The sequence below is a fragment of the Perca fluviatilis genome, chromosome 2 (genome assembly GCF_010015445.1).
Source record: "Perca fluviatilis chromosome 2, GENO_Pfluv_1.0, whole genome shotgun sequence".
Classification (NCBI taxonomy): domain Eukaryota; kingdom Metazoa; phylum Chordata; class Actinopteri; order Perciformes; family Percidae; genus Perca; species Perca fluviatilis.
This window is the reverse complement of record NC_053113.1, coordinates 26,448,619-26,476,425: the sequence shown is the minus strand read 5'-3', so window position 1 is coordinate 26,476,425 and position 27,807 is coordinate 26,448,619. Positions and strand designations below refer to the sequence as shown.

Here is a 27,807-nt window from a genome sequence, read left to right as displayed (position 1 = left end):
ATCCCATTATTTTCTATTGAAAATTTCTGTGAAACTGCACTCCATTTTAGGATTATTTTTAATCTTGATCTGCCCCCTTTTCTACACCAAACCCCTGACCCTTGTCCTAAATCTTTCACCCTAAATCTCCTAACACCTACAGCAAATGCACTATAATCCTGAGTCCCAAAACTGAGAAAACATTTCTGTTTAATTCAGGGTCTGGCTTGTATTGTGGTCAGTTAGTACAATATTTTCTCACTGGCCGGAAAATGCACAGGGATTGAAACAGCAATCACACCAAATATTGAAATGTAATAAAGGCAAATTACATTTGATCTTAGATTACAGCAATGTTGTGATTCAGCATAGTCATTGCAGTAATATTTGAAAATATGAAAAAATCTCTCCAAAATCTAAAAACCCAGACAGGTTTGCATCGAATATGGTATTATGGTATTACATAGTAGATTGTAATATATTATTTTAAAATTGATTTATGCTCATTTTATGAAACTCCAAACATCTAAACTGACAGTTGGTTTGTCCCAAGAACATTTCTAAGTAAAGTATTGCAGATTATATTTGATGCTTTATTGTGTGACATTACATAAATAAGTAAGATGTACTTTAAGTTGAACTTAATCAATGTCACTATGAATATGAAATCATATAAACAATAACAGATATTTGTGTCCACAGGAGCTGATTTATAAAGAGTTCTTCTCTCAAGGAGATCTGGTATGTGTCAGTGTAAAATGGCTGTTAAATGGCATGTGAAATTATTTAATACGTGGATAAAGTGTGTGTCATTTTACACAATAGAAAGCTTATTACTCATGTCTGTATTGTGTGTGTGTGTGTGTGTGTGTGTGTGTGTGTGTGTGTGTGTGTGTGTGTGTGTGTGTGTGTGTGTGTGTGTGTGTGTGTGTGTGTGTGTGTGTGTGTGTGCGCAGGAAAAAGCCATGGGGAACAGGCCCAGTGAGATGATGGACAGAGAGAAAGCGTACATCCCGGAACTACAAATAAGTTTCATGGAACATATTGCGATGCCTATTTACAAGTGCGTACAAAGAGCTAAAACATCACGTCCTCCCGACCCTAACCCCTTTAATCACATATCACGTTGTCTTAGGGTCAGAACTTTAAATAACATTTAGGTACGTTTTTAATTATTAAAGCTGCTCTTATCAATATTTGTTATATTAACAAAGGATCAAATCACTAATGTGTAAAGTTGTTGTTTGTAGTGACAAACCCACAGATAAAAATCCCTAGACTCCATTTTAGCATTTTTCAGCTCATTGTTTTGGTTTTATGACCCCACAACTTTACTGTTTTGACTCACTTCGTAAAGTGTCAGGATAACTTTCACATGCCACCACTGCCCTCTGTCCTTTTAGGCTCTTATCCGAGCTGCTTCCTGAGGCCACTGAGCTGTACGAGAGAGTGGCGGCAAATCGGGAGCAGTGGACCAAAGTGTCCCACAAGTTCACCATCCGTGGGTTGCCTAGCAACAACAGCCTAGACTTCCTGGACCAGGAATATGAGCTTCTGCAGTCCCAGGGGGCTTTCGGGAGCGACGACCACTGCCTCAATGGTTGCCTTGACGATGCAGAAGGAGGAAGGGGTCAGTGACAACAGCAGGCTGCTGGCGTTTCTTAAAGTTTTCTGTGGTCCAATAAGAGGCTGAAGATACCTTTTTAGCGACCTAAGAGGGAGGCATCTCTCTGCTGTCAATCACTTAGATGCTTAGCAGGCCATGCAGAATGGACAGGACAAAGTTTCAAACTAATTGAATCAGACAAGTGATTTGAAACAAGCGGATCAATCTGAGCCGGTTCAGTGATTAGATGCCACATGTTGCTCGTGTCTCCAGTTCAGGAAAGCAGAAGGGGGTGACTTTTATCTTTTTCAGCAGCTACACTGGAAAAACAGGTTTTTAACCACAATTCACAAGTTTGTTAATACAGTACTGATCCTGATTGTAAAAACACACATACACACACACATATGTACATGTGGATACTGTTTAGACACACAACAGAGAAAAAAAAAATCTTTTGGAAAAAGACTACTTCAACATGTAACAGTGAGACAAAGTGCTATACTTTCTGTAAAATGTTTCATAATAGCTTATATTGATTTCAATGGCTCAGCTTCATTCACACACAAGCAGCTGCCATAGTCTTCACCTGATGCTTATGAATGCATGCTGTATGGACACCTCATGTATTATCTTCGTCAGTGTTGATTTCACCATGGCTAAGAAATTAATGCAGTCCATTTTTTTATACCCATCAGAACAGATTTTTGTATTCAGCTCTATAACATATATATGATTAATTCATCACCATGAAGTTGTACAAGGGAGATTTAGTTAATGTACTTACCTACACAGCATTATAACCCTCATGATTCACTTTTCCTCATGTTTGGGGAGGTTTAAGAGACAAATTGACCAATGATGAACTGATCAATGAGTCACAGATCCCTGGCCATAACACCCCACTTCATGCATAAAACATTAAAAGCAAACACCCTGTGCATATTAACTCCATGTCACTGCATCAAGTATGCATCTACACCTCAAACAAGAGTCGCTCATGACCTAAAAACACACCCTCAGTTTATTTTTCTCTGACATCCTTTCCACTCCCTTGCATCGTTCTCACTTCCTTTTACTTTTTAGTTTACTGATTTCCTCATAAACCACTTTAGATATAGAGCAACCAAACCCCTTTAAAAGATCCATCTCATCTTTTAGTGTAAATGTTCCACAGTAGAGTGTGTTATATGGAGTGTGTCACTGAGTGTGTCATATGGATCTGCCTTATTGCGCATCTTTGCTGCCTTTCTTAGAGCTTTTAATATATGAAAATTGAAATAAAGAGTCTGTTTAGTATGTATGTTGTATATTTGTTATAGACATAGTTTGAGTATAAATGTGGTGAATGAAGGATGAATCACAATGCTCAAAAGATGATTTGTGTAATGCCTGTGTGAAGACCTCAGATGTCATGTTAACTTCTTTCAATTGTTTTTGTTACAACCACCAGTGGCCATAAGGCAGACACAGCATTTTTTTCAATTTTTTCTCAATGCACCCAACAAAAAGTTTTTAATAGGATTCTCAGCGTCTGAGAAAAAAGAAAACAACTGGGGACCATGGGGTTACAATATGCCATATTCAGGTTTACCTTACAATGTTTAAAATAGGAAATGCTGCAGAGTTAGGGTAGGTAACCACAGAATAGTTACACAAAGAGAAACTTCTGTAATGGACACCACTATTGTATGTAAGCTGTGTGTGGAGGGGTGATAGTGAGTGTGCAAATGAGTGGATGGACGAGTGGGTGTGAGAGAGAGAGAGAGAGAGGGAGGGAGAGAGAGAGAGAGAGAGAGAGAGAGAGACTGGAGGTAGTTGAGATCAATAGGGGAATGCTTAGTATAACCAGTCTTTACAAAGATGGTGTTGATAGTGATGATGAGTAAACCTAAAGTGATATTTGAGTTTCATCAGTCAACAATGCTAATGAAGGTAGATGAAAGCAAAAATATTCATCAATCATAGGATTTGAATATATTTTTTCTTGAAAGGGTCTAATGAGGGTGCATTAGGGAGGAAGGTAAATTGGTAAGCAAAGTGGTTTGATGTATGTGTTATATCTACAGTGGGATATGCATCAGCGTGATTGGATGGAATCGTTTGATCTGCCTTGGTCTGCTTCATGGACTGAATATTTTTTACAGTAAATTTCTCAAAGGACATACATATGTGTTTGTAGACTCTCTGAGCTCTTTCTCTCACATGTGGTTTCCCCACTTCTATTATTTTTCAACCACTGTTTCATATGTACCTGCCTTTTTCATGTGCAATATGAAGTGTCTGCCTCTGTGACCTTGCATAGATTCCTATGTAAATACCTATGCCTCTTGTTAAATTATTATTAGGTCTGAGTTTCCAAAGGCATTTAATTGTTAGGTCATGATGTTTCCATTGATAACAATTAAAATGCCTGTGATCATTTTAATCCTAAAATGCTTTTGGGAGTCCAGACCTAGGCCATTTTTCTTTACTGAGTGTGTATCTGTCCCTTTAGGTTTGTTTTAGACAGTCAGGGCTAAATGTGCCAAGCAAACATCGTCTATTTCCTGGTCAAGCTGCAAAGTAGAAAAACAGACAATTATTTTTGTTCTCTAATGTTGGACGGAATCTGAGGGCTGTGGTCATATAAAACTTTTCTGATACATCATGACCAGGTCTGATATTGCGGCTCATCCAGGAAGTATTAACCCAATCTATTTCCCATTATCACAGAACAGCGGGACTCTAACCTGTGATGTAATGTAATTGTAATGATCACCTGTGACATAATTGTTAAAAGTGGCAAAAATATAATTGCTGTAAATATCCAAGTTTTAAAAGAAAATGTTACTTGATTGTTATTAAAACAATGGGAAGTATTTCAATGTATTTAAAGTGGTTGCATCGTGTTCTCTTTTTTTCATACCATTTTTAAACAACCCCAAGCTTAGACAGGAGATAAAAGAAAACCATATGTGTATTTAGGTTATACATATGATATTCTACCACAAATAACAACCCAAATTAATCTGAAATGTATACATGATGCTTATACTGAGGACTAAATCCAGTCATCTGTTATTTGTTTTGTTGAGTTATGAGTGCTGGTGGTCTTGTTCTTCTTCAGATGTAATGAACAAGGACATTGTTGACAAGAAGACAAATGGATGAAATTTTGAGATTTTATTTTCTTTCTTGGAATAAATCTGGTGAAAGGTGTCTTGATTGCTGTAATGAAAAGTGCACACAACACATTACATCCTGTAGCTTCACCATACTTTGCAGTATTACTTCACCATGAACATGTACTTGGTTGCCTGGAAAAAGCTGAGGTGACATTAGGGCTCTGCCACACTGATTTAGTCATCATCACAGTGGCATCTCTGTTATTCCTGTTGGCCTATCACACTGACACTGCATAAACATGGACAGATTAACACACTGGGGGCCCTGGGGCAAAATCTACTACAGTCCATTACTCACTCCTCCCCTCAGAAAACAGCAAATTCTCCTCTCCACATTCTGCATGTAGTCAAAGTAAAATCATTATAACTTGTTTGTACAGTATCTAAAGCTTTTCTTAGGATGAGGCTCCAGTGAGGACATGCCTACATTATATTTGGCCAAGAATATAATGTATTAAGATCCTAAAACTAACAAAATGTGAAATGTGACAAACCTTGATAGAAACTAAGCTATTTTAATTGAAAGCATTGGATTTGGCATCCCAACAAAAATGTAATTCCAGTTTAGAGAACCTTTGAATTTAAAATTTAAATTAAATATTTGATTTATGAATTTGAGAAGAATGACATAAACGTATAGACTTTGCAAATATGCCAAGAGGTGCAGGCAGAAAAGGAGTTCATCCAGCTGGCCCAAAGACTTAGGCAGCAAATCCTACCCCAAACTAACCCAATCACACCAAATTAAGCTGGAACAAAAAGAAAACCCATAACATGACACAAAGCAAATCACAGGGTGGACTTTACACCAGCACATTATCTCACCACAGTAGAAAACATAAAATAACAGAATAGAAATTCAGAAACAATTTGACTTTACAATATGCATACATACTGTAACACTGACATGGGCCATTCTGCTGAGTATTTTTTGCATTTATTTATTTTTTGTTTTACTTTTGATACTATACATTTTACATTATTTCTGTAGTTACTTGAGTAAAAGTTTAAATGCAGGACTTTTACTTGTAATGTTGTTTTGTTTGGCAGAAGTATTCAGATGATTTATCTACTTACTGTGTACAAAAAAACTGGTACATGTAAAATTCCTGCAATCAAAATGTTACTTAAATTAAATTACAGAAGTATTTGCAATAAGATGTACTTAAACTGTCAAAAGTAAAAGTACTCATTATGCAGAATGGCCACTGACAGTGAGGCAATATTACTATATTATTAGATTATTGTTATTGATGCATTCAAATGTAAGCAGTAGTGTACTTTAATGCTGTAGTTGATGGGGGTGGAGGTAAGTCTGAGCACAGTATAACCAACAATGCATTATATCTTTTGTATGTAAAATCTTGTAAAAGTAACAATTAGGTGTCACTGTTAAATGTAGAGGAAAGAAACGTGCAATATTTCCCTTTGAAAACAATGTAGTGGAGTAGAAGTAAAAGTAAAATAAAATGGAAGTACTCAAGTAAGCCTCAAGTAAATCAAAATTGAAGTAAAGCTACTGGATATATTGTGGTATTACTACTTTTATTAGCAAAGTAAGTACTTTCACCACTGTAAAATAGAGTCTACTTCCAGTGTAGAATTACAGTACAGAATAAACTATTTAATGAATTGAATATTCAATACTTCCTGCTGCACAGTCTGTAATAACCTAATTGTGAGTGTGAAAATGTAAATTAAAAGTAAAGGTACAGGTGCAAGTAAAGTTGAGAAAATGTTACAAATTAATACTTTCTCGCGTGACTTGGGCTCGCGTGAGCTCTGCGCAATGTGAACTGCAGGTAGTCCGCCATTGCTGTATGAAAAACTATCGGATTTGGCGTTTGGCTGTCAACAATAAACTTGCGGTGCCGGGACGCGGAGCTACGAGGTCGAGTGAAAGCTCGTCGGCTGCTCCATTAACCAGTAGTCACTCCCGTCCCTCCCTGAAGAATACTTTCATGTGAATACAGAGCCCACGGCCGAGGCAACCATGTCCAATCTCAGCAAAGGCGGCACCAAGAAGGACACCAAAATGAGGATACGGGCCTTTCCTGTAAGTGCACACCGCAATAGGTGCTCTGCTTGCCCGACAGGCGGGGACTCGATCACCGTGGTCTGGGCTGTTGGCTAAATGCTAACAGGCTAACCAGCTGGGCAGCAGATATGACTTGCCTATCCGTAAACAAAGTACAGCCTTCAAATGGTCCAGTCTGTTGATTAGGTGGCTACTCTGTTATATTACCAGCTCAGTGGGAAGTTTTAAGAATCACTTTAATTGTCTTTAACTGCCTCAGAACTCCCCGAACGTTAGCTAGCAGATTGGATCTGTCGTCATAGCCGATGCTAACGTTAGCCCTGACTTTTGACACTTGTTGTTTTGACTGCTTTTGGCTTTCTTTATCAAATGCATGATGTCTGTGTGTCTGAGATGTACATTTGTCTGACTTTTGGTGCACTGAAATGCCAGCTAGATTTCCATCTGTATGCAAGAACAAGCAGCAACGTTACGTTTCTACAGCTATAGATGATGCTAAAATAAACAAATCAGTTAACTCAACCGTAGGTTATGGGTTTGCATCAGTGATTGTAATATGAATATCAGTAAAATATCTAAGTCGTTTTTTCAGTGATAAATGGTAATGTAGGATTCCTCTCCTCGTCCACCTGGCACTCCCTTTGTCTGCAAGTCCCTGATAGACCTCATTTATGGATTGACCTCATTCTGCTTAAATTGAAATGTCAGTCTGTCTGTGACTGGCTGTGTGAGACTGTACATCAACCAGATACTTGTTTTGTTACTCCTCTATGAGTAATAGAGTACTTTCAAGTTATGTGCAAGTGACACTGGTTAACTTGTGTTAATACAGGGGACCTTCAGGACCCATGTGAGCCTGTTGAATGTGGCCCAGTCCTTACCGACTTGCAGCTAGAACAGCATCCTGACATGCATGTGTTTGGGCTTGTCTGCTTAGAAGTAGCACACACTGTTCCTCCTCACTAGCAGTGGCACACATTAGGTGTTCTCCTTTGACCAACATGGGTTTGGCTATTGGGAAGTCCCCAAGAACTTTTTAGGTTTAAAGCATATTTGTAGTTATAATAATGCCCCTCAGCTTATGTTTTTTACAGTCATGTTTGGACCTTTTGGATATAAGGTGGCATTATTGCCCTTATTGATTCTTCCAGATAGACCTTTTTTCCAGGCTTAGTAAAACTGTCTCATTTACTTTAATGAGTAGGTAATAAACAATTAAAGCTTGTGAATTGACAATTATTAAATCTTATAGACCTTTAACAAGCCTGTGGTTATTGATGGGGATCAATCAGGTAAACCATTTATTCTTCACCCCATCCCCTGGCCCACATTTCCAATGCAGAAAGAATCTTGAGGACAAAACTACACAGAGGTGGGAGTCTATCTGCATCGAGAGGCTTGATTTAGAAACAAGATCCTCACGTCTAAGTGTTGGTACAAAAGATCATAGGTAATGGTCATCTTATTTAACCCATCACTGGCTACCTTTTGCAGATGACGATGGATGAGAAGTACGTCAACAATATCTGGGATCTTCTGAAAAATGCCATCCAGGAAATTCAGAGGAAGAACAACAGCGGCCTAAGCTTCGAGGAACTGTACAGGAACGCCTACACAATGGTGCTCCACAAACATGGAGAGAAGCTGTACACAGGTCTGCGGGAGGTCGTCACTGAACACCTTATCAACAAAGTAAGACTAACACAGATTGCAGGTATTTGCTAAACATTAGGCATGATTTTATAACTATTTTGGGATTACACAAACAAGGTAATTACTCCTGTTGTAAAAACATTAGTAATTCCTTAAACTCCCTTGAAATCCCGTGAATCGCTGTAGCAGGCAAATGTGTTTCTTTTCTTTATCAAACAGACAGAGAGGTGCACCTTTTAAGCTTGGTTCATTTGCCAGACACTTGAAGTCAAGTGATGACACATTGCTTTATGCCCCCCTTTTTGTTTCAAAGTATATTTGACTGCTATTTCACTGAAGTGTGTAATAAATAATTATCGGTTCTTACTTTAATATAAGATACTCAATTTAGAAATGCTAAAAATCATAGTTGATCTATGGTAACCGTCACAACAAAGAAGATTGACATGTGTATAGTTACTACAATAATAAATAAAGTAAATTTGTAATCAGTTTTTGATGAATTGAAATGGATTACACCTGGATTGAATTGTGGAGCTGAATTTAAGATGGGCAGTCTCTTTTCAGTGGCCTTCTTGGTGCTAAACAGAATCTGGCATAGACTTTATATTAAGGTTCATGTTACTACTTGTGTCGTCCTTGCAAAACAAAGTTAATATCTGAAAACATGAGCTGTTTCCATTCCAGCAGCCTTGTGAGGGTGAGTGAGTATTGAATGCAGTTAGAAAGCTGGGTAATACAATGTCAGAGGTTTTTACACTTGTCTTGTGTAATGGGAGATTTTTAGAACTCTTTAAGGATCATGTAGACCTCCTTTTCCCAAGTTCTGTAACTTGCTTGAAGCGCCTGGGTTTGTGGATAGGGTCCTTAAGTTGTAATTTTGTTCTGGGTTTTCAGCTGCACAATGCTGGTTATCTGTCTGCTAGCCTTTCGTAAAACAGGTTTTGCCTCGTGTGTTACAAGAGCAACCGTATGTCTTTGAATGGCGCCTTAACAGAGCACAATTTTCTCAAACTGGACATTTAGTTTTTTTATTTGCTTGGAGAAATCCATTGGAAGTGAAATGACAGCCATGTCAAATGTTAGTGAATTGGATTATTCTGAGCAGTCTGTTTTAAAAAAAGAAATGAAAAAAAAATGGGATGGAAATCCAATGCTGATCCTGTAACTATGAGGTTAATTTGTTTTCAAATTCCTGCTGATACATGTAAGTTAGAGAACCCATCAGTTAATAGTTTTCCCAAGCTGTCACTTACTTTTTGTTGCATACTGTGTAATTTGTAACAAATTAAGTTTGGCCATGACATCTGTAATGAATGCTTCTGTGCAGTTTACAGTGTGCAGATACCCAATGAGCAATATTTCAGCAGCCTACTGTTGAACAGCAGCCAGATGGTTTCACAGGTTAATTAAATATACATTCTCAACTTGGCAGGTTTAGTAAATTAGCAGTCAGGGAATGTCAACAAGCTGCAGTTCAAAGACGAGAGAGCAGACACCTGAGTGAGTTTTTATTAACTAATAAGTATCCAGATGTCACTTTTGATTGAAGACGGGAGTAATGGTTTGGAATGCAGCCTAAAATCTACAAAGTTATCTCAGACACTTCAGCCAGACCGAAGTATTGAAAACAACTCAAAGATGATGATTTTCTTTTGCATCTCAACTAGTTACAACTACTTAGATCTTAAAGATATAATATAAACGTGTTCCTATGCGGCAGTCACTCTACTTTTCAGTTTGGTTAAATAGAGGCCTATTAATTGCTAGCATCAAGTATTATTGACAGGATTTGGAGATTTATTTATTTTTTTTTTAAACAATGACACGGTTTGAGTTTAGACTCTAGGCTTCATATGTTGCTAAGCACTGAACAGGCCGAACAGCATGTGGATTTTCAAGCCAACATAAAAGAGCAGACAGTTCCTATAATTTCATCTAGACGACTGAAGAAGAGCTTAAAATCATGCCCACCTATTTCTACAAAACGCCTGGCCTTCATGGGTTATTTAGCTTCTTCTGTTGTTTCATAGTGACTCAAAAACATGGCAGCCAACTATATCCACAGTTTTCTTGCTCCATAATATCTAATGTCTAGATGCCAATGGATGAAATCTCACTCTTGTTTCACCATCAGTTATTCACAGTGGTCCATCACATCCTTCTAAATAGCATTTCATCAAAATTGCCATGTAGGTTTTCATAGCCATGAAATTTGCCTTAACAAAAATAATGAACAAAGTAGGTGAAAATAATAAAGATAAAAAGCAAGTACTGAAAAAATCAAGAAACATAAAGGGGAAATAGAAAAATTAGCAATAAAAATATGAAAAAATATTGTAGAATATATCTGTTTTTAAAATGAAAAAGCTGGGCACCTGGGTAGCTCACCTGGTAGAGCAGCCACCCATATTTAGAGGTTTACTCCTCGACGCAGCGGCTGCAGGTTCGAATCCACCCTGCAGCCCTTTGCTGCATGTCATTCCCCCTCTCTCTCCCCTTTCATGTCTTCATCTGTTCTATATAAATAAAGACCTAAAATGCCCAAAAAATAATCTTTAAAATGAAAAAGCTGTACAGGAAGGTTCGCAATATTGACCAAGGAATGTGCATCGTACAGAGATAATAATTCAAAATGTGTGTTAATGTAATGCATTGAGACTGTACATTAATGTAAAGTGAACATTCATATTTCATTGATTAAACAATAGTTTATTATATGCATATTGCTGTAATACAGGTATTATTTAATGCGATGGACCAGCAGCATAAGAAATTGTCAGAACAGATGAACATAAGCTTCAACTTATCAGCACCAACAACCGCAGTAACCTTATAATTACTTTTATATGTAAGCCATGAGTGTGCATAATGAGCCTTTGATTAGAAGGCATATTCAGATGCATCTGTTTGCTTCCGTCTTGCACCTCAACATTATTGAGCTGGCTATGAATAAGAAAAAAGTTAATCTTGATCTTGAGACTTAGTAAGGTCAGAGGTGATCATCATCTCTGTCTAGAAGGAGAAAAAGGGGAAGTCTGTGTGCCCTTAAGAATCTTACTCATGGAGAAGTATACAATGCTGAGTCACACTGCAGTGACTAGTAAAGAAAAGGTATTGAAGAAACGGCAAAGTAGAGTCACATTAAAATACTGCATAACCAAGAAACCAACAAAGTGTCAGCTTGATGCAACATTTTTTCATTTTGTAGTATACCCACTTCATGCATGTGTGTTTGTCTCCCGAAAGAGCAATGAACTGAATGACTATAAACATATTGAATATCGTGAGTGTTCCGATTCATATTGAACACGTTGGCAGAGCTTAATAACAGCACACATCCGTGAGGAGAATACAACAGAATTATAAGAGTGAATACTAATCATTGTTTTACAAAAAGTTGGGCTTCACTGAAGCTTAAGGTACTTCTTATTCATTATTTTATTGTGTTTTTATTGTCTTTTAGTTTATCCCCTGTTAATTTAATTTTTTTTATTGAATTTTCATTTTTTCTGTCCTCTAAAGATGCCCCATCATGTAGATTTAAAGTATTAAAAACCTTTATTGGCTATAAGAGAACATGTCTATGCAGGACTGAACTTTGTGTAGAGGGAGTGCCAGACATTGTGTGGAAATACACATTGGTCATACTGTATTTGCACATATATCAACACAGAAGAATTAAAAATTAACCTGAAACTGTTTTAAAGTGTGGTTGTTGTTGAATCATCAATGAAGAATGTAGAACATCAGGTCTGCTTTAGATTTTAGCAATATTTCAGTCGTTATGTCAATGCATAAGTGAGATATATGAACTCTGAAGGCTGAGTCCAGAAGTAAGACTGAAATTAAAATAACCGTTGTACAGGGCTCGACATTAAGGCTTGTCTGCTTGTCCGGGACAAGTGGATCTTTTTGTAGGGCAGGTGGAAGAGAAATTTACTTGCCCCACTGGACAAGTTAAAACTCAAACAAAATAAAATGCCATGTTAGTTCAGATTTCGGTGCCACTGAAATGCCTGCGCTTCTCTCTGATGCTCCAAAAACGGACGTTAGGGGGAATTGAAACATCGCCGCATGTCAAGCTAGTTAACACTACACTTGGCAGCAGGTAACGTTAGCCTACTGTTAACTAGCAGCTAAAAGCAGCTAAAATGCTGACAGCTAAACGGTGTAAAGTTTGTCTGTCTGTATTTCACTGGAGAGTAACATATGACAGTGTGCAGCTGCTGTTGTCGGAAAAACACAGATGTTGCGTTCATTTGAAATTCGCCTTTTTTTTTTTGTTGCTCCTTTTTGAAACAAATAAATACATAATATGCGGCTTAAATATCAGGTAATAATCAACTTTAAAGTAGCTACACCTTTTAAAGGATCTCTAAATCAGCCTCTGCTGGGTAAAAATTAGTGAAATTGTATAAACAATTTAATAAAATAAAAAAGTTAACACCAACATTTAGTGGCAAAATCCATTGTTATATCTACAAAATTATTTTAGATATAGTATAAGTTCAAGTTTAAGTCACCACTACCTCTGGTCAAAATATTGACTTAGTATCTCAGAATATAAACTTAAGAATCTCAAAGTAATGAGAAAATGTAAAATATTGATTTAGAATCTCAATATATTGACTTATTATCTCAATATATTGACTTAGTAACTTAGAATATTGACTAAGAATCTGAAAGTAATGGCAAACTTTAAAATATTGACTTAGAATCTAAGTATATTAACTTCTGCACACCGGCGTACAACGTATAACTTTGTATTATGGAGTCTGGAGATCCTTTTTTCTTGTTGAAGGGGAAATCTATTGTTGGGACACGTTTGTTTCTATTGTTTCAACTGAATTTTATTAATGCTGATAGTGTTTGGATGCTTTCAACGGTTTGTTCGAATTCTGCATTAGCAAAACAATTTCTTTTTAATAAAATGATGAATCTTTACCCGGACAAGTGACTTTTGCGCATGGACAAGTGAAACGTAAATGTACTTGTCCAAAGGACAAGTGTCTCAAAAAGTTAATGTCAAGCCCTGCAAGTTGTACCACACGATCATGACGTACATCAGGAGTTGATAAGAGGATAAATCTTGTATTCAGTTTAACAACACTTGAGCTTAAAACCACTTTAAAGGATGACGCAGAAACTCATTTAACCACATAAGGGATGTTAAGAGGAAGATGCATATAGTCTATGCTGACCAAGACATTACTTGTACTTTTTTTGTGTTTGTCTCACAGGATCGGGTGTATGTACAGCAGAACAATGTAGAAAATGTCTACAACCTGGGTCTCATTATCTTTAGAGATCAAGTGGTTCGTTATGGCTGCATCAGAGACCACCTCCGACAGACCCTGCTGGACATGATCGCACGTGAGAGGAAAGGGGAGGTGGTGGACAGGTAGAATATAATATAAATACTCCCAGACAGGATTGATTGCATAACAACCTCATTAACTGCCAGTTGATGTTAACAAGTTCATTTTTATTTCAGTTGCACATAAATTTAGGTGAAAATGGAATTCACATCCTTCATATTTAGTCAGATAATTAAAGGGGCTGCACTCGACATTCAGAACATTAATATAGCAGCTAACAAATATTTTCTATGTAAAGATATGGTGGAGTTATGGCATCCTGAGCAGAGAATGAAGTCACACTCCCTGTGTGTGTGTTGTATTCTGAGCTTCTCAGTTCTTTGTTTTAATAGCCGGTCCGGCCGCACATGTATGTTAGTGCATGTGGCCGTGAAAAACAAAGTGAGTATTTCACGTATTTGGGAATGGTCTGTAAGAGCAGTGTAGAAGTAATCCCACTCCCTTTTTAAGGAAAATGTTAAATCATCACAGGGTGCACCAACAGGATAAATCTGTGGGGAAAGTGAAAGAGCAGCACTTGCTTCTGCCTCATTACCACCTTTGAGGTGCCCTTGAGCAAGGCCTTTAACCCCAACTGCTCCAGTGGAGCTGCTCAGTGGCCAGCAGATCAGACTGTGGTTGTACTGGGCAGCTTCCCAGTCCCTCCAGAAAAACGCGATTATGTGATCGCATAATTCAATGCATAATCAGCCAAAGTCCACATATTCATGCAGGGGCTGCATTTTTTTCAAATATGCCGCACTTTCGCCGCATAAATTGCCGATTTCCGCGCAAAATATGCGGTGCTTGCATGATTTCATAATCCCCGCATTTTCGTTGCAAAAAAGTCACATATATCTTAGCAGAAAGTTGAAAAAATGTTGCGTTTACTTCACACAAGAGCAGCCATTTTCCCCTGTTGTAATGGGAACGTTATGAAGTGACGTTATGAAGTGACGTTATGAAGTGACGTTATGAAGTGACGTTATGAAGTGACGTTATGAAGTGACGTGAACATCATCGAAAAGCAGGTGTTGGAGGTTGATACTTTGAGTCTCTTAAGTTGGTATCCAATAAGAAAGCTATCTTAATATCTGATGTCTACTCAGATTTCTTTGGTTAAGTGCTGTCTATATTATTAACGATTTTTGAAAGTCTGTCTCTTTTGTATCTTTTATTTCCCTCTGTTTAGACTATTACTTTTATTTTTACTTTAATATTATATTATTTGTATATATTTTTGTATCTTATTTGTTTACTTATTGCAATGACTGAATATCTGTAAACTATTTTTGGAAATTAAGTTTTAAAAAAGCAGGGTTTTGGGGGAATCACTTTTTCTTCTCTTTTTCATCAAACCGCAGTTTTTGCAAGTTCCCGCAATTTCATCGCATAAAATTGCATAAATATCCCGCATATTCCATCGCATTTTTTAAGAAAACATGCTGCATAATCAAGGATTTTTGCCCGCAACAATCACAAAAAAAACTCAGCGTTTTTCTGGAAGGACTGAGCTTCCGGGTGTGAATGTGTGTCAATGTGATCAGGGCGTTTCTGCAAAAGAGACGCTTCCTTCCCTGAATAAATAAAGGTTAAAACAAAGTACATCTGCTGCAATTAATCTGACTGGGATGGTAATGCACTGTTTGTTGTTGTTGTTGTTTTCTGTGAACAAATTAATCAAAAGTTAGTTGGCACCAATAGTAAGTGTGAAATGAGCATCCAGAAATGTTTTTTTGTTTTTGTTTTCTGCTATGCCGTCAACATTCCGTGTGCTTCTCCTCTCCACCAGGGGGGCCATTAGAAATGCCTGCCAAATGTTAATGATCCTCGGCCTTGAAGGGAGATCTGTTTATGAAGAAGACTTTGAGGCACCGTTCTTAGAAATGTCTGCAGAATTTTTCCAGGTTTGTGGTAGAACATCATTTCCCCAACTGTTCATTGTTTTATCCTATATTTGGATCCAAATTATATTTCTGTGGTCCTTATAAATAAAATACAGTGTAAATACAGATGATTCTTGAAACCTCTAAGGATCAACACTGGATGGATGGATGGATGGATGGATGGATGGATGGATAGATAGATAGATGGATAGATAGATGGATAGATAGATAGAGAGTACGTACTGTAGGCCGGATGACTAAAGTTGTGAAAAAGTGCAAAAATATGCAAAGGAGTTTGAGAAACATTTTTGTCTCTTACAGCTTGTGTTTCTTGTTTTCATTTAGATGGAGAGCCAAAAGTTCCTTGCAGAAAATAGTGCCAGTGTGTACATAAAGAAGGTGGAAGCCAGAATCAATGAGGAGATTGAGCGGGTGATGCACTGCCTGGATAAATCTACAGAAGAGCCTATTGTCAAGGTGGTGGAACGGGAGCTCATCTCCAAACACATGAAGACAATCGTAGAGATGGAGAACTCTGGCTTGGTCCACATGCTCAAAAACGGGAAGACAGACGGTAAGAGTGCCGCAGTCCTTTGTTGCTTATGCCTCGTGTCTTCAACATTTGTACATTGTCAAATATTTAAATTTAGTAAATTACACATTACACAGGTTACATTTCATATCTCACTCCAAAAAAAAAGAGGGAGAGAAACGGAAATCCCCAACACTCTTCAATAAGCTTTGTTACTGTCACTTGCAAGAGATATAGGTTTATATATATATTACTAGATCAGTAATGCAGTCGCAATGCTCCCCTTGCTCATTTCACAAACTATAAGATACAAGGAAATTAAATTTGATTACTAGATTTAGAAGAAACTGGGACTGTAGTGCCGTTGCTTCAGCATTGCCTTCAGGAAAATATTTTCACATCAGTACACTCAGAGGTATTTCAGTTAAATCTGCACAAATAAGCCTCCTCTAATATGTGTGCTTGTGTGTGTATTCGTGCATATCCATCACAGATTTGGCGTGCATGTACAAGCTGTTCAGCAGGGTTCCCAATGGGCTGAAGACTATGTGTGAGTGTATGAGCTCATACCTGCGGGAGCAAGGAAAGGCTCTCGTGTCAGAGGAGGGAGAGGGAAAGAACCCTGTAGACTACATCCAGGTAAGAGGATGGGGCATCAGGAGACATTAGAGTGCAGCAATGTTTTTGCTTAGTCTTGTGAAACTTGTTGTAACATTTTCAATGAATTTGCTGATGCAAGAGTAGGAGGCCGTTCTGATGGTACACACGCTCTGTTGAAGCACACTGTAACCCAACCGCATACATTTTAGGTGAATAGAGAGATGTAACCTTGTTAGAAATGATGGAGTAATTTCTACAGGCTCTGCACACTTTAGCACACCATTGCGTGCCCAGCCTTAGCCATAATGTACTTCCATAGCCTCCCAGCAGAGGATAACTGCTCTGACCCCCTGCGTTTGTGGCCACAAGCCATGATGGTCTCTGTCTGCCCTCAACCACACTGTGTCGTTGCACAGTACTTAATAACATGTGAGGTCATTCAGGCCAAGAGAGAAGGCACTTCTTTTTAAAAGTCTTGTTATTCTCATCTTTCAGTGCTTTTGAAGCTCCTGTGTGAAACCGTCTCTGTGGTTTGCAGTTCCACTCCTGTTCTTCCTCTAGTCTAATTGACAGTAGCGTGACTCTTTGTTGATGAGACCGTCTTTCCCTGTTGGAGTTGTAATTGCTGTGTTAAGCTACTGTTCATGCACGTTGCTGCTGTATTATCCTTAATCATGCCCGTCTCCTTTCCTGCAGGGTTTGCTGGACCTGAAGTCACGTTTCGACCGGTTTCTCCAGGAGTCTTTTAATAATGACCGGCTCTTCAAACAGACTATTGCAGGCGACTTTGAGTACTTCCTTAACCTCAACTCTCGCTCGCCTGAGTACCTCTCACTCTTTATCGACGACAAACTGAAGAAAGGAGTAAAAGGGGTGAGCGCTCTGATGGATACATACTCGTATTTTATGACACACCACATATGTTACTGGCCTGCTTTTTCACAAATTAATACCACACTGCACCATAAAACCATTTAGATTTTATGCCAGACTACATATCGCCCAAACAAGCAATGCTATTATTGCTTATATTTATAAGTAGGGAATGTCCATATCATTTATGTGTGTTGGAGTAACTGTGTATCATAGGAAATAGGGAGTCGAGGGGGTTTATCAGATGATTGACTCCATTTATGAACATCCTATGTAACCTGCATCATTTTGTTTTTTGTCCAGTTGACCGAGCAAGAGGTAGAGTCTATACTGGACAAGGCCATGGTGCTGTTCCGCTTCATGCAGGAGAAGGACGTGTTTGAGAGGTACTACAAGCAGCACCTCGCCCGCAGGCTGCTCACCAACAAGAGTGTCTCTGATGACTCTGAGAAGAACATGATCTCAAAGCTCAAGGTGAGCAGGAGTGTGATAGAACTCAATATAACTTTGGAGTAAAATAATGAGATTTCCCTCTAGATGAGGAGATCTGGTTATCCAGCTCCAATGTTTTTTTTTGTTTTTGTTTTTTTGTTGCCTATCCAATTCTAAAAACGTTCTTAACATTTTTCACATCACTGTGAAGACTTTGAGTCAGCTAAATTTGTAGAGACAACTTGTGTGATCTTGTTTATAGGGTTAGGGGTATCTTAACCCCCGTTGTAGGGATTTAAGCTTCATTCAATGTGTACGTACATTACAAAGGTTAGAGGAAACATACAGGAAGCACACTGTATGAAATTGACAAAGATCTGATGACCATCATATGAGTTTTTGATTTACCTTGAACAGCTTTTGATTAACTAAATGTGATTCTTCTTCTGGTCTTAATTGCTCAGACCGAGTGCGGCTGTCAGTTCACCTCTAAACTGGAGGGCATGTTCCGGGATATGAGCATCTCCAACACCACCATGGATGAGTTTAGACAACATCTACAGACAACTGGGGTGAGGAGACGCTGCATGCCACAACTCAATATGTCAAAATAATGAGCCGATTTGCAAACTGTAATCAGTACATGGCTGCTTGACTGACTGAGCATTGCTGCGTTGCTCAGTTACATAATAACAATTATGTACCTAACTATCCATATCCTGGGAATACATGGTGCTAATTTCTGGCTTGTGCTGTGCTGTCACATGGCTTTTTGTCACCAGAGCCTCTTTCACTGTATCTGATTGTCATTGTAGTTTGCTGAATTAAGCGTGATTCATGTTAGGAATTATATTAGTGAACTGTGGAGTATATTCTTTGTTCATGCTTTTGCTTAATCTATAGCTAAAAAGTCCTTTAAAACCTTTTTTTCTAATTTATCTACATTTTTGTCTTGTGAAATTTAAGAGGTTTTGAATTTGTTTGGATGCATCACAGTGATCTGTTTTAGATAAACTGAACTTGTACCTAGTTTGTGTCAATAGCCTGTAGTTATGCTTTGTCTAATTAAGTTAGGTGTTTCTAACCTAATTGAACCAATAAAAACCAGTGTAGCTACGGGGTGTAATTACATCAGCGTAGACTGAAACCTGATTGTGTGTCTTGTGTTTTTTCTAACTTCAGGTGTCACTTGGAGGGGTTGATCTCACTGTGAGAGTCCTGACCACGGGATACTGGCCAACACAATCGGCAACACCCAAGTGCAACATCCCCCCTTCACCGCGACATGCATTTGAAGTCTTTAGAAGGTAAGTCAGTTGTACACTAGGAGTTTATTGCTTATGTGTGTTAATGGTTTCAAAACTTTGTTTTTAGTGCAAGGGTTTCTGAAATGTGTGATCCAAAATGAAGAGTCTTACTAAGCCACATTATGTTTTGTTACAAATGGAAGCTGACCAGACTAACCACCTTGTTTCAGTTCCTGACCCATTATTGACGATATAAGCTTGTAAGTCTAATAATAACTAATAAGTATTCAAGGGGTGATTCTGAATATTTGATGCTTCGATCTGATCTGGAGCGTTCTGATACCTGCCAGTAAATAAAACCATAAAAGTAGCAAAAAAAGAGGAAATATGCAGTGTTGCGAGAATGGAAGAGAGGACACAGTTAAGTATAGGCCATCTTTATAAAAATGAGTTTTAAGTAGGTGTTTAAAAGCTGCAGTGGAGTCAGCCGATCTCGCACTGAGAGGAAGGCTGTTCCAAAGCCGAGGGGCAAAAGCCGAAAACGCACGGTTACCCTTAGTTCTAGTCTGGTTGGTGGAATAGCTAAAAGATTTTGATCAGCTGATCGTATGGGCTTGGCTGGGCTATAACGGGTTAAAAGCTCTTTAATGTAATCTGGAGCAAGACCATGGGTGGCTTTGTATGTAATTATTCCAATTTTAAGATTATTATTATTATTATTATTATTATTATTATTATGATATACATATCAACATATTGCTGTAAATAAAAATGTGAAAATAAATCCAACCGCTCCATGACCGATTTATTCTCAGATGCTAACCCAGAGTGACTCCTCTCTGCTTGTAGGTTTTATCTTGGTAAGCACAGCGGCAGACAACTCACACTGCAGCACCATATGGGCTCTGCAGATCTAAACGCCACTTTCTACGGTCCAATCAAAAAGGTACGTGCCACCTTAAAATGGAACATCAGCACGTTTCTAAACTACTGTGATAATGCCATAGTTTAAAAAACTATTTTTGATGGTACAGTGTTACAATGATTTAAAAACACAACAAATCAAATATTTGTGTCATGTGAATGTTAAGACATAAGTGTTTTTTAATTTTCAATGTGTGAATGCAAAACTGTCAACTAATTGGCACTGGCAGACTGTCACGTCATTTCTTTCAAGAAGTGGTGATAATTTTGTCTTGTGAAGATGATTTATTATTTCAGCAACAAGGAAATTTACATTTTAACAGAAAACATGATTTCTCATGGAAGGGGATTCTGAATCATATTCTTAGATTCTGATCTTTCATCCAAACATGTCAAAAGGAGGATGGGTCAGAGGTCGGAGTGGGAGGAGCCCAGGTTACCGGCTCCAACACCAGGAAGCACATCCTGCAGGTCTCCACCTTCCAGATGACCATCCTCATGCTTTTCAACAACAGAGACAAGTCCATATTTGAGGTACACAATTTAATACCTTACTGCCCTACGCAATGTAACAGTAAAGCGGTTTTTATATATGAACCAAATCAACCAAAAGGGAATCAGGTCCCAACATTGTCCGGAGTTTACCTTGCACACATGTATCACACAGCAGGAGATTGTCCGTATCAGATGCGTTCTCACTTACTGGAAATACTCCATTGGATTTAGACGAGGGCTGGCACTTGGGTGGAGCAGGCAGCACACAGGACATTACGCAAATTACACTCCACCATGGAGTAGTTGGTCACACACAACCAAGTCTGTTGCCCTTCCTCGAATTTGATTTCGGCGTCAGCCCTTACCAATAGAAGTTCCTGAATCTTTATTGTCATCAACAAGTGCACTAGCTTGCTGTAAGTTTTCACACATTCTGCACAATCAGAGATTACACAGACTTTGTACTAGGGAGCTGGCAGGGTAAACACTGTTTGATGTCCAATCTGACTGATTCGGACATTTGCATGCTCGCATGCAGCTTCGCCGGGTAATGTCTAGATAATTTCAGGTTGAAGTTCATGTGTGAAAGCCGCTTATGTTAGGGTTTCCCAAGTTTGACAAAAACAGAAGACAAACACAACCTGTTTATTGATCCGATACAATTTCAGCAGGAAAAAGGCAGTTTCAGATTCTTGCTTTTCTCTCTGTTACGACTTGCTTATTGTTTTATCATGATCCCGAACTTGATCTTTACACCCTGTAGGAGATCCAGCAGGAGACGGACATTCCAGAGAGGGAGCTTGTGCGAGCGCTGCAGTCTCTGGCCTGTGGGAAGCCCACTCAGAGAGTTCTCACCAAGGAGCCCAAGTCCAAGGAGATCGAGAATGGCCATGTGTTTACAAAAAAAAAAAAAAAAAAAAAACAATGACGATTTTTACTGAAAGTGGTTTCATGTTTACTGAAGATAATAAAAACGGTTCATAAAATTGCAACACTGAACTGTAATGCAGCCTTAAAGAGAAGGAGGTAGTACTAGGTAGTAGGTATGTCATGTCATATTCTCATGTTACGGTATTCAGTAAACAATTAAATGCGTAAGCCCCATGTATAAATGTGTAAAACAACTTAAAGTGCCCATATTATGAAAAAAACACTTTCTGGTATTTGGGGTGTTCTTTTGTGTCTCTGGTGCTTCCACACACATACAAACTTTGAAAAAAATCCATCCATGCTGTTTTGAGTGAGATACGGTTTCTGAATGTGTCCTGCCTTCAGTCTCCTAGTGAGCTGTTCAAAATCGGCTCGGACTGTGACGTCACAATCCGAAATGAGCTGGCTAACCGCAACCGTTAGCTCGTAGCGTTAGCATTAGCATGCTAATGCTAACACTAGCATGGTACCTCGTTCTCAATAGCAAAGCACTGCTACAACACACACAAGTTCACCATAATCTACAAAAGAACTACTTACATGTGCGCCCTCATTTAGAAGTCTCCCAGCTAATCCTGCCTTGTAACTGACTGAAGTTGGAGAAACAGGCTTTCTTTTACTGTCTCTAGAGTTAGCTAGCTGACATGATCTACATCTGAGCTACTGAGCATGTACGAGTGCAATCAAAGATAGTACAGAAGAAGAAAAGAGGTCTCACTCTATAGCTAAAACAGAAACCAGGTGAAAAGAGGATCTACAGCAGTGAGAGAGAGCTGTGCAGTACAACAAAAATATGGTGTTTTTTGAAAATTAAACCATGTAAACCTATTCTGGTACAACCTTAAAATACAATTATGAACCTGAAAATGAGTTTAATATGGGCGCTTTAAATAGTACCGGTCACCTTATCACAGTCAAATTATTTTAAGCACTTATTTGGGAAAAGAACTTGTATACCTTCAGCCACACTTAACTACTTGTTTTTTTTTATTTATTTTCCTTTGTTGTGCACTACCTAGTGGCTGCTAAACAAGGGGAGTCAGACCCGGAGAGGAAGGAGACGCGACAGAAAGTGGACGACGACAGAAAGCATGAGATCGAAGCAGCCATCGTTCGCATTATGAAGTCCAGAAAGAAGATGCAGCACAATGTTCTAGTAGCTGAGGTCAGTCAGCTGAAATGGTTTCATTAGCTCCCACATTAGCATATTTACTTTATGATTTACAAGAAGTAGTCCTTAGCACGGAAACGTTTCACCCCATACAGTCAATATTAGGAAGTCCTACTATAATCTAATTATAATATTACTATAATATAGTTGTTTTTTTTTCTTTCTTTTGACCACAATTGACAGTCCAGTATTGTAAAAGAACGGAAAATAAAGGCAAAAGATGTAAAACATGGTGATGATCATGGTTAGGGTTGGGTACCGAAACACGGTGCCAATAGGGCACCGGTTCCAACGTAAATGCTAGTAACGAGTATAAGACCGAACATTTCGGTGCCTGCACGGGACGCTACGTTACCATTAGCTAGTAGCTGGATTAAACCCAATGGTTAAAATGCTGACAGCTTACGTTAATTGTGACTGTATTTCCCTGTAGAGGATTCCAACACCGGGAGGTAACAGTCTGCATTTTAAGTTATTGTAAAATACCCTTTTCCCATCTGGTGCTTGTTTATTCTCGTTTACCAGCAATTTACTTGTGAAATAAGTCATTGTTATAAGTTATTGTTAGTACATTATTAATCAATCATTTAATTTTGACCATATGGCCTTAGCAATAAACAAGGCGTTCTTTAATGTCGCAAACTGTCATATTTTTTTATATATATATTTATATTTATATTTATATTATTTTATATATATATATATATATATATATTTATATTTATATTTATATTATTTTTATATATATATTTCGGTTCAGGCACTGTTTTAAAAGTATCATTTTAGCACCGGTATCAGAAAAAAAAAAAAACGATAACCAACCCTAATCATGGTAATAAAATGAGAGTAGTGAGGAAGAGGATGATGATGATGGGGTGAAAAGTATGATGTACTGATGTTGTTACTGTTTTTGGTGTCTTCACAGGTCACGCAGCAGTTACGAGCACGATTCCTCCCTAGCCCTGTAGTCATCAAGAAGCGCATTGAAGGACTCATTGAGAGGGAATATTTGGCACGAACACCGGAGGACCGCAAAGTGTACACTTATGTAGCATAAAACAATGAATTCAATGAAAGCTAACATCGAGTTGAGTGAAACAGAGCCTTGTGTTTTTTTGGACTGCAATGCATTTGAATGAACTTGGAAGTGCTTTCATCATTGATTCTGGGAAACACTGGGAAGCTTACATTTTCTTCCATTAAAAATGTGTAAAAAGAAAAATAATGCAAAAGATGGGGAAGTTTTCTAGCAATATTAGATTTCTTCTGCTGAGAGAAATGGAAGGAGGGGATCTAGTTTTGTACAAAATCATGTTTCTTGTGGCCTTTGGAGAGAATTGGGAGAGCCTGTTTGCGAATTAACTATGTGCTGTTGAGAACGAGCTTAAACATGTTAAAGCAAACGTGCGGCTACATGGAGACCAAGAAAACATTTGAATTCACTCCCCTGTTTTAAATGTTGATGTCAACGTGTTATGTTTGTTTTTGTGGCACATTGATGGCTGTACAAGTTGACCGACACTTTTGGCCTTTTCCTCCCAGAGGATTTTAAATTTATAGAAGAGGACAAAGTGTTAACTGGTACAGACCTGGTTTACTACAGCAGTAAAACACATTGCGAGTACTGGAGAAAACATGAAGAGTGCTTAATTTATGTTGAAAATATGTCTGTTTTTTGAGGTTCTTTTTAATGTCTGAAATGAATTAAGTGCACCTCACATAGCTGAAATATTTAATGCCATTTTCAATGTTTTGGCCAGGTCTGAACTAGTGGTTGGAGAGGTTAAGAGCTGTAGCTTCACAGCATGCTTTTATCTAACGGATCAATCAGGGCAATAAGACACATGAAAGCTCCATATATGGTGTTTTGTCTCTCATGACACATATTTCACTTCAGGCCTGCTGTATGATTGGCCAAAAAAATTTTCTCCTCTCCGAATGGAAGGTTCCTTGTGGTGCAGCTTTCAAAGCAGATTTTTTTTTTTTGTTTTTTTTTTTTCATTCTCGACTGCATTTTCGAAAGGGTGGAACCAGTCTAGCACCATGTTCTAATGTGTACAAATTGTAAAATAATTATTGTACTCACTGCAAAGGTGGATTGTACAGGGCCTTGTTTTCATCATATTAAATGTAGAATAAAAAAAATGAAGGGATGGGTTTTTCTTTTTCTTTTACATCTTTCATGCGAAGGCCTTGGCAAACCTCAGAAGTACTCTCTAGTCTCTAACCATAATTAAAGCTTAGCTTAGTGCTCACAGGAGGAACTTTATATGCCTCTGTACATTGTTTACTACAGTATTTTGAGATGGAAGTGCCACTTTTTTCTTTTTCTTTCCAGAAAACAAATTTGCTTAAAATGTTGAAACCGAGAGGTGTAGATTCAACTGTATGGTCACTTTGGAGGCTATAGTTTGTGTTGCTGTCAATTAATGTTGTTATACCGAGAGGTGTTCCTAATATAAAATTAATCAACAAAGTTTTCCCAACAACACATGATTTAGGTAAGCACGTGTTTACGGCGTCTGCAATATCTTTGTTTACGTTGAATGTTCAGCTAAACTTAACACCTCCAGTTTAAGTTTAAAAACACCTTCAGGAAGACAGGAATTTTAGAATTTGGGATGGCACTACATGAAACTACATTTGGTTAAACTGTACTGGTTAATCCTAATTCTTCTCGATTGAGATTTCATGTAATGCTTCTGTGTAGTCTCCCAAACCATCACATAACCAGAGTCAAGCTGCTCCTGAGTTTTTCCTTAACACCACAAATTAGATAGATAGATAGATAGATAGATAGATGGACTTTATTAACCCCAAACTGTGAAATTACTCTGTTAAAAGCAGCAAGTAGCAAATTACCAAGGGCATACACACGTACTTACTCACACACAAACCAAAAATACAAGAAATATACTAGAAATAATAAATAAGATAAAAAAATTAAGATAAAATAAAATAGCAAAGATTTTTTTTAAATGCCAGAACTACTGGAAAATATACGTAGATAAATGAACAAGAATGTACACGTAAGTGTACAGTACAATTTACAACCTACATACCTAGTATATATCACAAAATAAAATATGTATAATGTTAGATATTAAATATGAAGTGACCAGTGTGCAAGTAGCATAATAGTGCAATATTGTAATGTTTGAGGTAATGAGATAGTTATCTCACACACAGCTGTGAATTGTTGTACAGTTTAATGGAATGAAGCAGGAATGATTTCTTGCCTCTTGGAGAAGGTGCTCCGCTGGTGGACCAGTGGGGGGTGGAGAGGCTGGTCGGGGTTATCCATGATAACCTCCTCTCCACCAAAGCTTCAAATGTCTCCTGAAAGCCTTCAAAATGACCACAAAGTTGAAGCAGAATTAAATAACACCTCATAATTATAGCTGCTCCGCAGCGATGGTTGGGGCCGAGCATTTTGAGCAGGAAATGAAAAAGGCGGTGGATAGAGAAGAGAAAAATGGCAAATAAAATGAAGATTCTGTCAGCAGAAGTGACAGAGACATTCCTGCTCATCCGTTGAGTATGCCCAATACACACCTACTGCCTAAGTAAGAGTTGGTGAATGGTGTAGGAGATTTGAACTCCTAACCTCTCACACTGAAAACCAGTATCAACCTGGTTGAGCTACCTATCCCCCAGTGGTGTAGTCTAATGTACTGTAGTGGGTATACTGTACTTTGTATATATGTATGGGCCTATACTGTTGATTCTGATAAGCTAAAACATGCAGGAAAGGTGTCCAACGCAGTCTCAGTGAGCTTTGATATTTCATTGATCATAAGAGAAATTCTGAGTATTGTCTAGTAAGGTCTGTAATTTATTTATACTTAGTCAATCTGGGTCAATGGAATTGCAATGCAAATGCAGGATTTTAAAATACTGTCAAAAGTTAATGTATAACTAGTAAATTTTTAGAATGTGTGTACTTTGTCTAGACAACATATAGATGCCTGTAGTTTTTTATTTATTTATTTAGTCAACCTGAGTTGACTGAATATCATGACTTTACTTAACTGGACTGATTGTTAATTTGAATCAGGTGTGTTAATGCAGAGACATGTTTAAAATATGCACAATGCCTGATTATATATATGATAATCTTGTAACACGAACAGGGGCTCAAACTCAGAACATTTGACCCCATAGGCAGGCACTGATCTCAGGGAGCTATTATCTGGGTAATGACAAATCTGGCTCGGGGCATTGAGTGGCAGGAATGCATGACTGCAGGATTTTAAACTACTGTCAAAAATTCATTTTTCACTAGAAGATTCAGAGAATGTGTGTATTTGGTTAAAAAAAACATAAAGATGCCTTTAATGTATTTTCACAGAGATCAATAAATGACAAACTGATGTTTAAAGATGCTCTATTTTCCATTGACTGCAATGGCGTTAATGAGGACACAATAAAAATAATATATATATATATATATATATATATATATATATATATATATATATATATATATATATATATATATATATATATATATATATATATATATATATATATATATATATATATATATATATATATATAATGCAGTATTCGCCTTTATGAACTTTTCGACCTTTTGCCACATTTCAGGCCTCAAACATAAAGATATAAAACTGTAATTTTTTGTGAAGAATCAACAACAAAGTGGGACACAATCATGAAGTGGAACGAAATGTATTGGATATTTCAAACCTTTTAAACAAATAAAAACTGAAATATTGGGCGTGCAAAATTATTCAGCCCCCTTAAGTTAATACTTTGTAGCGCACCTTTTGCTGCGATTACAGCTGTAAGTGCGCGGGTATGTCTCTATCAGTTTTGCACATCGAGACTGACATTTTTGCCCATTCCTCCTTGCAAAACAGCTCGAGCTCAGTGAGGTTGGATGGAGAGCGT

At 37.9% G+C, this 27,807-nt stretch overlaps 2 protein-coding genes across 3 annotated transcripts in view; both read left to right on the top strand.

The window, feature by feature from the left end:
• LOC120574272 (cGMP-dependent 3',5'-cyclic phosphodiesterase) overlaps window positions 1-4,786 on the top strand; it is a 191,759-nt gene extending 186,973 nt beyond the window's left edge. For both annotated transcript variants that reach the window (XM_039824565.1, XM_039824574.1), the window contains exons 29-31: window positions 682-720; window positions 936-1,042; window positions 1,383-4,786. In XM_039824565.1, coding sequence (XP_039680499.1) covers window positions 682-720; window positions 936-1,042; window positions 1,383-1,617 — 381 coding nt within the window. In that variant the 3' untranslated portion in view covers window positions 1,618-4,786. The remainder of the gene's footprint in view (window positions 1-681; window positions 721-935; window positions 1,043-1,382) is intronic.
• A 1,743-nt stretch (window positions 4,787-6,529) lies between these two features.
• cul3b (cullin 3b) lies at window positions 6,530-25,046 on the top strand. The gene is made up of 16 exons (XM_039788954.1): window positions 6,530-6,808; window positions 8,285-8,504; window positions 9,407-9,413; window positions 13,611-13,847; window positions 15,596-15,710; window positions 16,035-16,263; window positions 16,715-16,860; window positions 17,518-17,694; window positions 17,998-18,168; window positions 18,591-18,698; window positions 19,309-19,433; window positions 20,223-20,319; window positions 20,697-20,831; window positions 21,556-21,690; window positions 22,699-22,887; window positions 23,819-25,046. The coding sequence occupies exons 1-16, from the start codon at window positions 6,746-6,748 to the stop codon at window positions 23,948-23,950; spliced, it is 2,286 nt and encodes a 761-aa protein (XP_039644888.1). The 5' UTR covers window positions 6,530-6,745; the 3' UTR covers window positions 23,951-25,046.
• Window positions 25,047-27,807: the final 2,761 nt, after the last annotated feature.